Below are 18,094 nucleotides of genomic sequence, written 5' to 3'. Positions count from 1 at the left end.
TAAAAGAAATAGTGTAGAAAAAAGAAATGCACACATTGACTACAACAATCAGTTATTAATATTTCATTGGTTCTCTCATATTTGTATGCGTTTATAATTTATTTGTATGACAGCCTGGCCAAAAATTATGTCTGCATTATCACAAATAAAACGATCGACTCCAAACTCAATTATGCAATATGCTTACAACATCTTAAACATTTTTTTATAATATCTGAATAAAGGGTGAAGATGTCAATATTCCTAGGCATAACTTTTTGGCCACTACTGTATGTCTAACATCAGTAAGTGATACATGATACCTGTATATGAGCACGATAACCAGCACGATAAGAGCCACAATTGAGGCTCCCACCCCGACTCCCACCTGGGCCTCTAGAGGGAAGGCAGCCGGGCCCTGAGAATCATACTGCACCCGGCCCAGAGAAAAGTTCAGATTGCCCATCCTCACCTGCACAAACACACAATATGAAAAGCTGTTCTCACTAGGAAACATGGTAAAACCATAACCGGTTCAGAAATAAGCTGGCGTACAGTGAACTCTGGAAGCGTGTCGGTGGCCTCTCGTTTCTTGGACGCTGCCACTGATGGCTGCTGTGTCGGAGGCTCACAGTACAGGTGGTTTCTGGTTAGAGTCTTCACAGCACATTCTCCTTCACCAATCACAGCAACCACCTCCTCCTTAGACATAGCCAGGTCCAGATTCTCCCCCTAGAATCCAAATTCAGACAAAGCGCTTGCCATTTGTGTGCACTACATGGGCCATTCAAGTGTGTAAATAACAAAATAACAATCTGCTGTGCATTAGTACAAGGTGACTCCATTCAAGAGTTACAGCATGTTTTTATAGCACAATGCAATCCTTTTTTTTCAAAATAAATTATTTAATTAGCCTTAATTTAAATTTATTTAATACAGGACTGTATGCAGGCATGGTTTTAATCAAATAAAATAAAATCTGAGTTATAAAAATATTTTAAATATTTAATAAATATGAATATTATATAAATTATTAAAATATTATATAAAATATGAATATTATATAAATATAAATATTAAATATGTATTTAATATAAATATTTAATACATATTTGAGTGTTTTTTCATAGCAAATGGTAATTATTAATTGTAATAATTTAACTTTTTTGTTACTAAAGCAATAAACCAAGCTAAGCATTATGGTTTACATTGGCAAAATTTTAATATAATATAATATAATATAATATAATATAATATAATATAATATAATATAATATAATATAATATAATATAATATAATATAATATAATATAATATAATATAATATAATATAATATAATATAATATATAAAAATGTTTAGTTATATACACTTTTCATAGCACATGGTAATAATTGTGGTTATGTGGTAATTATGGTTTTACTGTAATATAATGTAATGTAATATAATGTAACAATATAACATAATATAATATGATATAATATTATGTAATGTAATGTAATGTAACGTAACATAACGTAACGTAACGTAGCGTAGCGTAACGTAACATAACATAATATAATGTAACGTAACGTAACGTAATGTAATATAATACAATACTTGTGCTGGTGAGGAAGTTTTGGAACTTTTTCATAGAACACGGTAATAATTAATGGTAATTAATTTTATTTTATTTCATTAAATACAAAAATGTTATTTTATTAAATTAATATAATATAACATGGCTTTGAAAACGATAAGAAGAGACTGACCTCCACAGAGATGATGCTGCCGGGTTTGTGGCGGAAGGGCTTGCTGGGGTCGTGTTGATTGAGGGTGTGAAGGACAGGATTGGGCTCATAACTGAAGGGGCTGCCGCTGACCGCCTCAAACTCAAAGTGGAGGTTATCCAGGAGGAAATGCACACTGACGGCAGCACGCAGGGCCTCGGGCCCCACCTCCGGAGTGGGACAGAGGATCAGAATTGAGCTGTTCACTGTGCAGCGCTCCTCCACCTGATCAAGAACAGGGCGTGAAGAAACAAGGTGGAAAATATTTTAATAACCGACATGTGAATACCGGTCATTTTGTTTATATAAGGCACAAGCGCAGACTCACTTGTGTGAACTCTACCTGTTTGACGACACAGAGACTATCTTCAGGACAGTTGGGCTCTGGGACGATCCTCCGCTCCCTTCTGAGAAGACTGTGACTCGCACTCCTCCTCTTCTTCTTCCTCCTCCTCTTCTGAGAGTGTGGCTCCAGAGGGGTCAGGGTCACACGGATACGGGGCTCCTGAACCACGTCCAGATGCTGGCCAGACACTCGAATGATACGGCCCCCGCTTACACAAACACACATGATTAATGAGTTGGGCATTATGTATGCCGACTAATAATAATAATTTATTTCCAAATCACTGATGGAAAAAATAACTTTCATTTGTCAGTAGGTGTGCGTGTCTAAAACAACCAACAACTCTTCTGTAAATTACAATAAAGGGTTTTTAATATGAGAAATCATATTTTTCTTGAGCTTTTGAAATAAAAAGGACTGTTTAAAGTTATGTAAGTTACTAATTTTGAAAACACCCCAGTCTAAAAAGACAATTTATAGAAATTTTATGACATTTGACAAATATATAATAACATGACAGCTTACGTAAATGACATAATTAGGTCCTACTTACCAAGTCTTAATTTCTTATTTAACTTTATAAACAAAATAAAAAAATAAAAAATAAATAAAATAAAAAAGCATATCACATATGCAAAAATATATCACATTCCTTACAAGAGAGGCTTTTGAGACATTTTTATTTAAATAAGATGATCAATTAGCGTCGCACACCTGTAGGTCATAGATAGGTGCGCAGAAAAGACTAGTGAAGTCAAATTATGAAAAAAAAACACAAGGAAAATCCCACACAATCAACTTGCAAAACCGTAAAAAAGTTCTTCATTGGCAACGTTTCGGTCGTATGATCTTCATCAGGCATCAACATTGTAGTCAAACTCCATTGTATTTAAAATCACAGTGAAGAATCATCAATATCCAATATTTTTATGGTTTTGCAAGTTGATGGTGTGCGGGATTTTCCTTGTTTTATTCATATTTTAATAAGATAAAATAGGCTCCAGCATTCACATGTCATACACTCTTAAAAATAACATTTATTGGCATTTATGGATACATGAAGAACCTTTGACATCCATGGAACCTTTCAATTGCACACAAGGTTCTTTATAGTTGAAAAAGGTTCTTTGGAATATTATAATGTTCTTCACACTAAGAAAAACACAGTTCTTCTAAGAAATGTTTATTAAAAAGTTCTTTGAGGAACCAAAAATGATTCTTCTATGCCATCACTGTGATTTTTTTTATTTTTTTTATTTTTAAGAGTGTAGGACAAGCAGTTTGGAAAATGGATAAAATAAATAAATAAATAAATAAAAAATAAAATAAAATTCCTTAAAAAAGGATAAATTAATTATATTGAGTTGTATAAGACTTGTTTTCAGGGAAAATATTTTTTACTGCATTGGCAAAATGACATTTTTAAAATAAAAAATAGACGTTCTTACCTGAGGAAGCTTTTGGAGGGAGCAGCATGGGTCACATTGGGGTCTGGGGTGTAATGATAGAGCACTTTCTGTAGATGGCGCTCAGCTCTACCAAACCGCACTGTAACGCCACTCTCTCTGGTTCTGTTACTCGCCCCAGTCACACATTCAGCATGTTCGTTGTTGTACTGCTCGGGAGAACTGTTAAGACACAGACTGCATTAAAACCGATCAATCTAATGTACCGTTACTAATTATGAACAGGAATAAATCCTGTGAGATGTAGGGAGTATATTAGATTTATGAACTGATATATTTAAGACATAACTCATTGTTTTGGATCCATCACCAGACTACATCAAGCAACATCTTTAACATCAGGATGATTAATTATATATGACATAATCAGCTGACATGATATCAGTTGTAGATAACGTGTGTGTGGTCGAGATGATATCATAATGAGATTTACTGATGACTTCTGTCTGACTGGACGGCTGTAGAGGACGATGCTCTACACAGTCACTTACATGTGACATGGGACTCCACCAATCAGGACGCTGATCTCACTGGCACGGCCCGTCAGAAGGTTCCGTCCCGTGATGGTGAGTGATGTGCCGCCTGACATTGGGCCTTTCAGAGGAGACACTCCCAATAACACCGGGTCCTTGAGTTTAGAAAAACAGAACACGCTTCAGAAAACACTGCCTTATACATGTGCTGCTTTAACAATGATCTCATCCTATTAAAGCACCTCAATAATACATTATATTTTGGTCTTTCCAGTAAAAATATTTAAAAAATAAGATATGTTTAGTAGAGCTGCATGATTCTGGATAAATTGAGAATCATGATATTTTCCAACGATTCTGAATACAGACCTAAACAAATTAACTAACTTGTAATTTTTTAGAGGTTCTGACAAATGTTAATTGCTGCAGTTTATTAAAAATATATATATATTTTTAGTTCGTTTGAATGAATGATTCAATGACTCACTCATAAAGACTTCACTTGTTTCGTTACTGGATGAATCAGAGTTTTTGAACGAATCTCTTGAATGAATGATTCAATTAACAGTCACTTGTCACCACCTAGTGGTGTAAGAATGTAATCGATACTTTCAAAAGGTGATTTACTCTATTTTGATCATAGACATCATTGATTATATCTGAAATATAAACTTTTATCCCAGTACTTCTGTGATAATTTGAACTATAGTAACACAGAAATAATGATACTGTGTGGTTGAAAAGAAGCCGTTTCATACCTATACATGACAACTGCGCCAACACAGATCTGAGTGTTCGCCGTTATCGTACTTGTCAAAGCTTTAATAGACAGAGATGAATCGCTCACATTTCAGAATAAGATCGCATGGTGTTTGAATCAAGATCCTGATCTTTTAAAGGATTAGTTCACTTTAAAATGAAAAGCTTTAAAGTGAACTAATCCTTTAATGATTAATCGTACAGCTATATTGAATTGTATAAGATTTATAATTTTTTTTTTTTAAATATATTTTTAATATTTGTTTTTTTTTTTCTTTTGTAATTCATTTTCTCCCTTTAATTTGTGTAGTGTTACACCAATGATCTCATCATACTATACTCTAATAATACATAATATTTTGGTCTGGTTTTCTAGTTTTCAACAAGATTTATTTATGTTATTAAACTGTACAAGATGTGTACATGAAAAATTTTAACATTTTTAAATTATTTCCTTCACTTGTTTTTTTTCAGGTTTGAAGCATATTTCCTTGCATTTTTTCCTTAAATTAAAAATAAACATTAATGTACATTCTCTGAAAACAAGTATTAACTGTATAATTGTTTAAGAATTGTTTTCAGATCATTTTTTTGCTGTCACTCCATTGGCAAAATGTTTTTAATTAGCATAAACCTAATTACATTTTCTTCATTAATCTACTACTAATAAATAAACATGAACATATTCTCTTAAAATAAAATACAGTTTTAAGGAGGACAAGACACAAACAGTTAAAGAAAATTCATTTTGGCAGAGTAAAAAGTTGTTTTAAAATAGTCAAATACCTCCCTGCCTTTAATAAACACTGAATGAATTCCTTGCATATTATTCCTTCTTGCTAAACCACTTTTATCCCTTTAGTGGCATGATGGATTAATGGTTACCTGGTAACGGAAGCGCTGGGCAGACTGCCCGATTCCTCCACCTTTAACCTGCACCGAGACATGCCCGCTCTGCTCCCCTGCACTCGCTGTGGTCTCACAAACAATGCTAACAGGCACACAAAGAGACCTCCATTAATCAGTGCAGCGGGTCAATACTCCTCATCACACTGTGGAACTGAATCGCCTGAAGCCATTAATACAATGTCATTAACAAAGGCTAGTAATACACAGCATGCCCTCACTCAAGATCAGCAGTACCCTGTTCATTGAGTTTGATTTACCTGGAGGACACCTCGTATCTGTCGGGGATGACGGTGCAGGGGACTCCTGCTACAGTGACTGAGTGCTGGATGTCTTCAGCTCTCTGACCCAGATTAGAGCCAGACACGGTCACCACTGTGCCGCCCTCCACTGGACCAGAAAGAGGCTCAATCTACGATAAAACAGAACTGAGTAATGAAGCTGCCCAATGATAAAACAGGTGGAAAAAAGCTGTGATACCTTTTTCCCACAATTCTCTGATGAATAGAAAGTATAAAGAGAACAGCAAATATTTGCAAAAGAAATCTTTTATAAAATATTAATGTCTTTATTCACTCCAAAAAATGCTGTTAAAAATATCCCAAGTTGGGTTAAAAATGGACAAACCCAGCGATTGGGTTGTCTAGAACCAGCGGTTGGGTTGTTTGCGACTGGGTTGTCTTGACCCAGCGATTGGGTTGTTTGCGATTGGGTTGTTTAGACCCAGCAATTGGGTTGTTTGCGATTGGGTTGTTTAGACCCAGCAATTGGGTTGTTTGCGACAGGGTTGTCTTGACCCAGCAATTGGGTTGTTTGCGACTGGGTTGTCTTGACCCAGCGATTGGATTGTTTAGACCCAGCGACTGGGTTGTTTAGACCCAGCAATTGGGTTGTTTTAACCCAGCAATTGGGTTGTTTTAACCCAGCAATTGGGTTGTTTTAACTCAAGCGATTGGGTTGTTTAGACCCAGCGATTGGGTTGTTTGCGACTGGGTTGTCTTGACCCAGCGATTGGATTGTTTGCGACTGGGTTGTCTTGACCCAGCGATTGGATTGTTTGCGATTGGGTTGTTTAGACCCAGCGATTGGGTTGTTTGCAACTGGGTTGTCTTGACCCAGCGATTGGATTGTTTGCGATTGGGTTGTTTAGACCCAGCAATTGGGTTGTTTGCGACTGGGTTGTTTAGACCCGGCGACTGGGTTGTTTGCGACTGGGTTGTCTTGACCCAGCGATTGGATTGTTTAGACCCAGCGATTGGGTTGGTTTAACCCAAGCGATTGGGTTGTTTAGACCCAGCGATTGGGTTGTTTTAACCCAGCAATTGGGTTGTTTTAACTCAAGCGATTGGGTTGTCTAGACCCAGCAATTGGGTAGTTTAAACCCAGCAATTGGGTTGTTTAGACCCAGCGATTGGGTTGTTTGCGACTGGTTTGTCTTGACCCAGCGATTGGGTTGTTTAGACCCAGCAATTGGGTTGTTTTAACTCAAGTGATTGGGTTGTTTAGACCCAGCAATTGGGTTGTTTTAACTCAAGCGATTGGGTTGTCTAGACCCAGTGATTGGGTTGTTTGCGAATAGCTTGTCTTGACCCAGCAATTGGGTTGTTTAGACCCAGCAATTGGGTTGTTTTAATTCAAGCGATTGGGTTGTCTAGACCCAAAGTATGTTGGAAATTAAAAATGAATAGAAAAAAAATGAAAAATAAAAATGAAAGTTTAATGAATAATAATTAAACAAAGATTTATTAAATTGCTTATTAATAAATGTTCACCTTTTGATTATTATTGTTGCATCTAGTAATTATGTGTCTGATTTATAATTTCCAACCTATTTTGGGTTTATTTTAAGCCAGCCATATAGTCATTTTTAAACAATTGTTGAGTTAAATAAAACTGACCAGCATGTTGGGCAAACATTTAACCCAACCGCTGGGTTTGTCCATATTTAACCCAGCATGTTTTTGTCACTTTTAATCAACTTAATGCATCCTTGCTAAATAAAAAAAGTATTAATTGCTTTCAAAAGATATATTAAAATAGGTCCTAGCAATCACCTACAGAGCCCTAGCTACCAAACAGGACACCTTAGCAACCTTATTACAATACCATGGCAACCAACCACAACACCCTAGCAACATTACTCACATTTTCTTCAGTAAGATCTTAAGTCACTGCACGTAAATGTCATCTAGTTCATCATGCCAGGTGAAATATTGTGATCTGTTATGCCCTGATTTATGAATCTAGTTATTATTGTACACAGGGGTCAGCACGGAATGGCCGGCCCCTCAGGGTGAGAAACTGTACCATATCCACATTTAAAGGACAAGGGTCACTCCATCATGGACAATAATGTATATTTAAAGAAAGGTGGTTTGAAATTGTTTTACAATGCCGTTTGGCCAAGTACCACTTTAACTCAAAGTGAATGTCTCACAAAGAGCAGAAGGAAAGGCGTGCGTCCCTCACCGTGTGTATGTGAGGTGCAGGGCAGGTCTGCTGGACGCGGTCGGTGCAGGAGCTCTTGTAGACGCAGCTGGAGCGAGACCCCTCGCACCACACACACCCGTACTGCTGATCGGCCGTGTGACAGCGGCTGCAGTCGGAGCGGCCCACGGAGCAGTTATACAGCCGCACTGCAAAGACAAAAACACATGTCGGACAAAGGTCTTGTACTCACCGCAGGTACATTCGGCTTTTAGTGCGTAATCCTGTTCTGTGCACAGTTCAGTCATTTACAGAAGAATGTAATAGAGTGCCAAAGAAACAAATGAAATCAACAGTGCTTTAATTTTTCTTTCATTTTACATCTATTTAAAATCAGCATTCAATAAAGAAATAACAGGAATTGAATCAAATGTAAAAATAATAATGGAATAGTCTTTAGTGTATTCATTAAAAACTAGATGAGTAAAGCTTGAACAAACTTTGATGTTTGATGTCTGAAAGTTTGAAATAATTAAAATGCATGTTACTAAAATTAATTAGCATGTTTCTAACATGATTTTAACATGTTAGCATTATTTAACATGTTTCTGCATTTTGCAAGTATGTTTTAACACATTGATAACATGATTTAACATGATTAGCATGTTAAAACATGCTAGCAACATTTTGTTAACATTTTGCTATCATGTTGCTATCACATTGTTAGCATGAATTAACTAGTGTGATTTCACACATTACCATGTTTTAACATTTTGCAAACATGATTAGCATATTAACATGTTTTAACATGTTACTAGTATCAACACGTTGCTAGCATGATTTTAATATGTTAGCATTATTTAACATGTTTCTAACATGATGCTAGGATTAATTAGCATTTTGCTAGTATGATTTAACACATTGATAGCATGATAACATGTTGTTAGCATGATTATCATGTTTGCTAGCATGTTTTAACATTGTTAACATTTTAACATGTTGCTTTCACATTGTTAGCATGAATTAATATTTTGGTAGCGTGATTTTACACGTTACCATATTTTAGCATTTTTGCAAACATGATTAGCATGTTGTTAACATGTTTTAACATGTTACTAGCATCAGCACATTGCTAGCATGATTTTAACATATTTTAGCATTATTTAACATGTCTCTAACATGATGTTAACATTAATTAACATTTTGCTAATATGATTTAACACATTGATAGCATGATTAGCAGGTTTGCTAACATGAATTACCATGTTGGTAACATGATTTACCATATTGGTAACATGATTTAAAATTTTGTTAACATTTCTAACATTTTGCTATCACATTGCTAACATGAAACAACATGTTACTAATGTGATTTAAGACATTACCATGTTTTAACATTTTTGTAAACATGATTAGCATGTTTTAACATGCTACTAGCATCAACACAATGCTAACATGATTTAGCATCGTTGTTAGCATGAATTACCATGTTGTTAGCATTATGATGCTAGAATGAATTAGCATTTTGCTAGCATTGTTTAACATGTTACAATGATTAACATAATGCTGCCATGTTGGTAGCATAATTTACACACAATGTTACCATGTTTTAACACTTTGCTGGCATGTTTTAACATTTTGTTAACATTTCTAACATGTTACTATCACATTGCTAGCATGAATTAACATTTTAACGTGATTTAACATGTTAACATGTTTTAACATTTTGTAAACATGATTAGCTTGTTAACATGTTTTAAAATGTTACTAGTATCAACACATTGATAGCATGATTTAACATGATAGCATCATTAACATGTTGTTAACATATTGCTAGCATGATTATCATGTTGTTAGCATGATGCTAGAATGAATTAGCCTGTTGCTAGCATGATTTAACACATTGACGTTTTAGCATTTTGCTAGCATGATTAGCATGTTGCGAGCATCATTAACACTACCATGCTTTAACATGTTGCTAACCTGATTTAACACATTGCTAGCATTGAACTAGCATGATGCAAACATTGTTTAACGTGTAACTATGATTAACGTCATGCCATCATGTTGGTAGCATAATTTATACACAATGTTAACATGTTTAAGCACTTATGATCATGTTTTAACATGTCGCTAACCTGTTGCTGACATTAACACATTGCTAACATGAATTAGCATGTTGCTAGCATGTTTTAACATGTTAACATGATTAACATAAAGCTACCATGTTGGTAGCATAATTTACAAACGTTGTTAACGTTCTAGCATGTTGCTACCATGTTATTAGCATGATTTAGCACTTTGCTAGCAACGTTTTTATTTTATTTTATGCATTTATGCAAAATCGTTCAACATCAGCATCGTGACGCAAAGTAAAAATGCTTATATTCCACAGCTCTAGCAGACACCAAACACACGAGATGCCAGGATGTTGCTATAGTTACTACAGCGTCAATCACTACAGATTCAGTAGTGTGCCGTGTTCCGTACACACACACGCATCAATAATTTAGGACACTAACTCCTGTATTTAAACGCGGTTGTCACTCCTGAAACTTCACCGTGTGTTTGTGTCCAAACAGAGAGCAGCACATTCAAAACAGCCGACCTACACAAACAATGGGTAACGTACCATGCAGGTTCTCTGGGTAATCCATCTGGAACGAGTCCCTCCTCCTGACCGAGATCATGCTGCTGTATTCCTCCACGGCAGCAGAGTAGGAGTACTTTAAAACCAAAACGCAATCACAATCATTTTAAATACTACAACAAAGCTTTACAAAGCATGTAACAGTTATTGATGACCACTTTATATAATAAAGCCGCATTGGGGTTGTGACCTGGTGCAGCTGGCATGTAATGAAGAACAGAGATGGCTGAGTGTCGTCCGCTTCCACAAAAGCGTCCACCACCACCGACCGGCCCTCAATCACCAACACACACTGATAATCAAGATCTTTATCCTTAAAAAACAAAAACACAGACATATCCATGGGCAAGTTTCAGATTTACTCGCCCCTAAACATCCTGTAAAGAAATGGCAGTTGGTTGTTTTGCATCAGACAGTCCTTTGCTGTCTAAGTGAGGATAACCAGACATTATGATCATAGTCATAGTCATAGTCAGACTGAGACTATGACTATCAAGCTCAAACAAGCCTCAAGACGTTGCATCACCTGATAGAGGTGTAAGTTGCGTCCCACCAGAGTGATCTTCCTCTCAACATTGACAGGTAGAAGAGAGCTGCCCTGGATGCTCTCCACACACGGACAGGCGTGAGAACCTCGGCTCATCAGTACACTCTCTTCTTCCTGATCGCAGACAGATGGACAATACATTTGATTACACACACCACTGCTTTTAAAGGAGCAGGCATGGAATATATTAGCTTCTGCTATATTTAGCAGCACACATGATAAGATGAATAACAGCATAACAAAAGTGAGTGTGTTAGACAGATTAGACAAAAAACAAAATGGACAAAAAAGAAAAGACAAATGGGGAACAGCCACCAGACCCAAATTAAACAATTAAAGAAATGTTCTGGGTTCACTCATTGTTCATTCAAATATTCATTCATTTTTCCCATAGGGATAATTATTTGTTAAAGTTATAAGTCATGAACCAACTACCAGCTACGAGGCGAATCATATTACAAAGTTTGATTTGACAAAAAAAGGTTTTGAAAAATTGGAGAAAAAGTCAAAGGTCAAACAGTGTACTTAATGTTGTTTAATGGGGAAAAGAACTACAATTCCATGAAGTAATGCACACAATATGAACAAAATAAAAACAATGGATAAATTTAAAACCATTTATTTAATATGTTGATTATATTTAGTGCTGTCAAATGATTAATCTGCATCCAAAATAAAAGTTTGTTTACATAGTGTATGTTTATTAAAATATAAATATATATAAATATACATGTAAATATTTCTTAAATAAATACATGAGTGTGTATTTATATATACACATGGTACACAGTACACACACACACACACACACACACACACACACACACACACACACACACACACACACACACACACACACATACATATATATTTATTTATTTAATTTGGATGCAATTAATCGTTTGACAGCACACATATATACAGTCAAACCAAAATGTATTCAGACACCTTGAACATTTCATTCATTAATACAGCTTATTCACTATAGTTTGAAAAAATGGTAATAATTAATATGACAAGATCTCAGAGTTAAACTGTCAGAAAACATTCATCTTAATTATGTCAGATAACACTTAAGCAAAACATGGTCAGGTCAAAGTGTCTGAATAATTTTTGGCTCCAAATTTGTATCGATTTGACTGGTAGTGCACTGTATGAAGAATATTTGGGTATAATCTATGGTATAATTTTTTGGGTATAATTTTTGGTTTGACTGTGTGTGTATATATATATATATATATATATCATATATATATATATATATATATATATATATATATATATATATATATATATATATATATATATATATATATATATATATATATATGTGTTTTTTTAGACACACACCCCCACACCAGTTCTTTCTAGTTCTCAAATCTGATTGGCTGAGAGGTCTTTCCAGTCATGTGGTATTCTACCAGTATTCCACGAGACCCGTTTCACCGTTTGAATGTAATTTTAAGAGGTTTTTTTAGGCGAGAATATAGATGTTTAGACCTAATGCAATTTATGTCAACATAGCGCCTGTTTGACAATTTGTGTAGACGCTTTCAAAGATGTAAGCTCCAGGCCGTCGGCGGCCGTTCAGCACTCATGTACCCGCAGAGAACAGCTTTTTCTCAGCCAGTGCTTCGGGAATTTGCCGCTGGCTCTTATGTAGATAGTGTTTAAACATGAGTTATAATTTGTTTTGGCTATATAAAACAGGCAATCTTTGATCTTATTAATCTATTACTTGTTCTAGAGCTAATAGACTTTGCTTAAGGGCTATATTAAGTTTCATAACTTTATATTTACACTGAAATTAAATCCTGCACTAAATAGAGCGCTGCTTTTGTACATTTGACTGAACTGTTTGCTTGTGTTTATTTCCTATTTTACTTCTTATACTTTTATAATGGCTATTGTTGTTTAATTATTATTGTTTAATAAATAATATTTTATATAAATAACATGCCATATTTTTTGGTATTGAGAAGTCTGTTAGTGATTTCGATTTTAGTGAAAATTACATTAATACGCCAACTATGATGATGCATTCAGTCGCAAAGATTTTTATATTGAACTGGACTGAAACAAGGAAATAAGGACGTTGTTTTTACTTTAAACACCTTACGAGATGCAACTGACAAATGCATTGACTAGCGCTGTCATGGGAATGTCTTAAATACCAGACATTTCACAAAATATATTTTTCCATGTTTAGCAAAAGAACAAAAGTCAAGCAGGTTTGGGATGACATTATCATAAAATGTTCATTTTTTTTTAGTGAACTATCCATTTAAACTGTGTAAACCAGATTTTGGCTTGGTTTTAACAAACCGATGGATGAGTCAAAATGAAATTCTGTGCAAATCATCATGAACCCAGAACATTCCTTTAAATGTTGAGACATTAAATGCCTTTAATATATAATTATGGTTAAATTAATAATAGAGCAGAGCTGCTTTCATCTATTTAATTATACATCCCATCATTCAAGCATATAATTCACGCTTTAGGTACGTTCAACCTCCAGCTTCTGCGAGCAGAGTTCGCCCGAGGAACCACACTCACCAAGAGGAAAAGGTCATCCGAGTCGGACTGGTAGTCAGTGTCTGGAGCGAGGGCGAAATCGGATGAATCAGGCCCTGCCTCACCGTCGCCAGAGGGGGCGCTGGCTGACGACACAGGGATGCCCGTGTCTATAAGGGCATCTATATCCATCTCCGCCTGCGAGAGGGTGACCACTTCAGAGGAAGATGAGGGCAGCGCTTCACTCAACGGCCCCATTGTCACCACTTCCCCGGCTCTCAACGCAGGCAGCGTCACTTCAGCAGCCTCTTCACGCGATGAATGTCCCACGAGTTCTTCATATGATTGCGGGGTTGGTGTCGACAGCAAACCTACCTGGATGTGCTCCTCCACCCAAGAGCCATTTTGCGAGAGGGTCGTGGCCTCTGTGAGCGTATCGGTCGACTCCGTGGTGGCGCTGGATGGGCGCATGGAGGATGTTGTGGCGTGGTTGGGGGTACTGGGTGCATCGGTGAGTGCGGTTGTGGTTTCCAGAGGTGTGGTGGGGGCGGCAGTGGGCTCTGGAGTAGTGGGAGGGGTCACTGAAGGGGTAGTCATGACAATGGCTTCGGTTGTTATGGGAACCTCAGTGGTCGAGAGGGTTGTTGTCGTGGGTGTCGAGGTGGTATACGTGTACGCGTCAAAGTCTTTTATTGTTTGAGGAGCAGATGTGGGGAGCGTGAACTTTAGACGAACACAGGACAACAGAGAAAATGAGGGGAAAAATTAAATAAATGGCAACTGAAATAAACTCGAAACAATAAATAATGATGCTGAATTAAACTAATCAAATCATAAAACACACAAGCAAGTGTTACATATATGAACCAAAAATGGTTATTCAAAGCAAAAGGAACTGAAAACACATACAGTGGCATCCGAAAGTCTGAGACCATATTGAAAATAGTCAATTTAAGCAAATCTAGAAATACAAGTTTAAGCAAATGAATGACAAATTGAATAAGAAATAGTTAACATTTTTGCACTCTTCAATGATGTAGATTTGTAACAAAATGAGGACAAATCTAATACTTGCATGCATTTTTCACTTAAACTTTTCACATACATTGTTATGCTGATTACATAATTTATTAAAAAGTATAAAACTGTTAGTTCCAGTCCTTGATTCTGATTGGTCAATAGCCGTTTTTTTCAAAGTCCCTTTGAGACAAATCATTTCACTCTGGAGCCATCTGTGGCTTAAAAAACACCAATGAAATCTGACAACAACAGTCTCATAAAGCTTGTTTCTTATGTTCAAATAGCGTTTACATAAGCTTGTTTTCATGCTAGACCAGCCAATGCACATGTGCAGTCATGAGCGCGAGTCTGCGAACGCTGCCTGTTTCTATAGCAACCGGAGCTTTTAACGGCAGCTGCAGTGATGCGATGACTTTACTAATCAACGATTGGCTCTTTGAATGCCTGCTGCGATATCTTGTCCTTTTAACAGTTAAGGGTTTTCCCGTGCCCTGACACGGACAGTGCTAGTGTTCACAAGCTTTCAAAATAAAAGTCTTCCCTACTGACTGACTCACTCAAACAGTCTTTGCCACCATCTGACTTTTCCTAGTCTGTTTTCAGTTGATCTCCATGAGATGACACATTCTGTTGCTGTTCACGGTCAGGGACTATTTTTTCCAGCGGAAGGAAGGATTTTAGTGTTTTTACTTTATGAAAGTTGTATTAATATATACATATATTTGTTTTTTTTTTTCAATTCAGTATAAATGGAATAACCGTTTTATAAAATCAATAAGTCCTGAGAAGCCGTAGATTACAGTGAATTTACAATAGCTAAGGTTTTAGGCTCTGCATCATGCCTAACAACACCCCTTAGCAGTTATAAATTCACTGTAAACCACAGCTTCTCAGGGCTTATTGCTTTAAAATACACTACAGTTCAAAAGTTTGGGGACATTAAGATTGTTTTAAAAGAAATTGATACTTATATTCAGCAAAGATGTCTTAAATTGATCAAAAGAGACAATAAAGACATTCATAATGTTACAAAAGATTTCCATTTCAAATAAATGTTCATTTAATCTTTATATTCACCAAATGTTTTCAACATTGATAATAATCAAATGTTTCTTGAGCATCAAATCATCATATCAGAATGATTTCTGAAGGATCACGTGACACTGAAAACTGGAGTAATGATGCTCAAAATTCAGCTTTGATCACAGGAATAAATTACATTTGAAAATATATCAAGATAGAAAACAATAATATTTCAATCTATTACTGTTTTTACTGTATTTTGATCTAACAAATGCAGCCTTGGTGAGTATAAGAGACAAAAAAAATTGTACCAACCCCAAACTTTTGAATGATAGTGTGCATATAAAATACATAAACACATTTGTTAAAAATAATATTTGATAAAATATATGAACATTACTTTTAATTAGAAATATGCAACATGTTCAATGTTGGTCTTAGACTTTTGGACTCCACTTTAATTGCACAGCATATCAAACTCACTGACACGACTTCACGTATTAACAAAAACTTACATGCTGGTTGTAGATGATCGCACCGTGGTCACATGTGGACCGGTGAGTGCACACATGCTGGTGGATGCACCAGTTACATTTCCAACGGCTGTTCACACAACCAGCACACCTAAAAATACAGCAAGATACAACATAATGGGCCAAAAGTTAGAAGACTGCATATATTAAACCCATCGACACCCCTCTGAGCATTAAGATGAAGATAGCAAAGCTGCCCTGCATCCAAAATAGCTGAGCTCTAGAATTACACACGACTCTCCTAAACTCATCAAACAACACAGAGCTGAGTTCACAGCTTTCCCACGTCGCAAATCAAAACAGCATCAGGGAGAGCCGTCCCATCAGCGGCTGTCTGCAGGGGTGTATGGGTAAGGGAGGATGGTCAGGGCAGAGGATATGGCAGGGCTGTGGAATGGTGGAATGTGGGAAACAGCTGTTAAATCATCAGGGATGTGTTACTGAGGTCCGGAGGGAGAGACAGCTGCCCTGCCCCTCTCACGCCTCGGGGACATTCTTCAACACATGACAGCCGCTTACCAATGGATGTTTTAATGTTGCTTTTGGATGATGATGATGATGATGGCATAACACTAAATGGTTAAAACTTTTCCGAAATGTATTTTTACTATGGTACAATCTAGCCCACTAAAGTATGGTAAAAAAATAGTTTCCAATGCTTCAAACTGAATGTTAATGGAGTCCAAAACAACACTGGACCCCACTATGGAAGCTTGTTTCCAACACGGAATTAAAAAACTAAATATAAAAAGGCAATCGTGACTTTTCATCTCACAATTCTGATTTTATTTCTCAGAATTGCGAGTTAAAAAGTCTAACTTGTGAGATATGAAGTCACAATTCTAAGAAATAAAGTTGCAATTCTGACTATTGCAAGTTTACATCTCAGGTCAGGTTCTGGAAGTAAAAACGCCATTTTCACCATAGGAAAACTGATTTTTAATGATAACTTATAAACCTTTAAAGACATGTCTACTGTGAGCTGAGGTTGTTAATTGATGAAATTTGCTTCTGTTGAAGCCATAAGTCTGCATTATTTAAACTTATTTTTTAAATAATTGGGTTAAAGGTGCCCTAGATTGTTTTTTTACAAGATGTAATATAAGTCTAAGGTGTCTCCTGAATGTGTCTGTGAAGTTTCAGCTCAAAATACCCCATAGATTTTTTTAAATTAATTTTTTTAACTGCCTATTTTGGGGCATCATTAACTATGCACTGATTTTTTCAGCACAGCCCCTTTAAGAGATGCGTTTCCTCTGCCCCACGAGCTCTCGACTATATTACAGTGCATTTACAAAGTTCACACAGCTAATATAACCCTCAAATGGATCTTTACAAGATGTTCGTCATGCATGCTTTGAATTATGTGAGTAAAGTACTTATTTAGATGGTTGTGTTTGATTCTGTGTGAGTTTGATAGTGCTCCGTGGCTAACGGCTAATGCTACACTGTTGGAGAGATTTATAAAGAATGAAGTTGTGTTTATGAATTATACAGACTGCAAGTGTTTAAAAATGAAAATAGCGACGGCTCTTGTCTCCGTGAATACAGTAAGAAACGATGGTAACTTTAACCACATTTAACAGTACATTAGCAACATGCTAACGAAACATTTAGAAAGACAATTCACAAATATCACTAAAAATATCATGATATCATGGATCATGTCAGTTATTATTG

At 36.1% G+C, this 18,094-nt stretch overlaps 1 protein-coding gene across 3 annotated transcripts in view; it reads right to left on the bottom strand.

Annotated features, from left to right (window-relative positions):
• plxnb1a (plexin b1a) overlaps positions 1-18,094 on the bottom strand; it is a 101,065-nt gene that overhangs the window by 12,336 nt on the left and 70,635 nt on the right. For 2 of the 3 annotated variants that reach the window (XM_067370809.1, XM_067370808.1), the window contains 14 exons: positions 16,397-16,505; positions 13,881-14,561; positions 11,301-11,435; positions 10,965-11,087; positions 10,757-10,850; positions 8,167-8,333; positions 5,958-6,109; positions 5,677-5,782; positions 4,051-4,187; positions 3,542-3,721; positions 2,076-2,301; positions 1,730-1,972; positions 535-711; positions 303-451 (listed from right to left, as the gene is read on the bottom strand). In XM_067370809.1, the coding sequence (XP_067226910.1) occupies positions 303-451; positions 535-711; positions 1,730-1,972; positions 2,076-2,301; positions 3,542-3,721; positions 4,051-4,187; positions 5,677-5,782; positions 5,958-6,109; positions 8,167-8,333; positions 10,757-10,850; positions 10,965-11,087; positions 11,301-11,435; positions 13,881-14,561; positions 16,397-16,505 (2,679 nt within the window). The remainder of the gene's footprint in view (positions 1-302; positions 452-534; positions 712-1,729; positions 1,973-2,075; positions 2,302-3,541; positions 3,722-4,050; positions 4,188-5,676; positions 5,783-5,957; positions 6,110-8,166; positions 8,334-10,756; positions 10,851-10,964; positions 11,088-11,300; positions 11,436-13,880; positions 14,562-16,396; positions 16,506-18,094) is intronic. The other variant, XM_067370810.1, reaches the window with a different exon arrangement.

Source organism: Chanodichthys erythropterus, chromosome 20, assembly GCF_024489055.1.
Source record: "Chanodichthys erythropterus isolate Z2021 chromosome 20, ASM2448905v1, whole genome shotgun sequence".
NCBI classification, from domain to species: domain Eukaryota; kingdom Metazoa; phylum Chordata; class Actinopteri; order Cypriniformes; family Xenocyprididae; genus Chanodichthys; species Chanodichthys erythropterus.
Note: the sequence above shows the minus strand (reverse complement) of the source record. Positions and strands in the feature narration are given on the sequence as shown.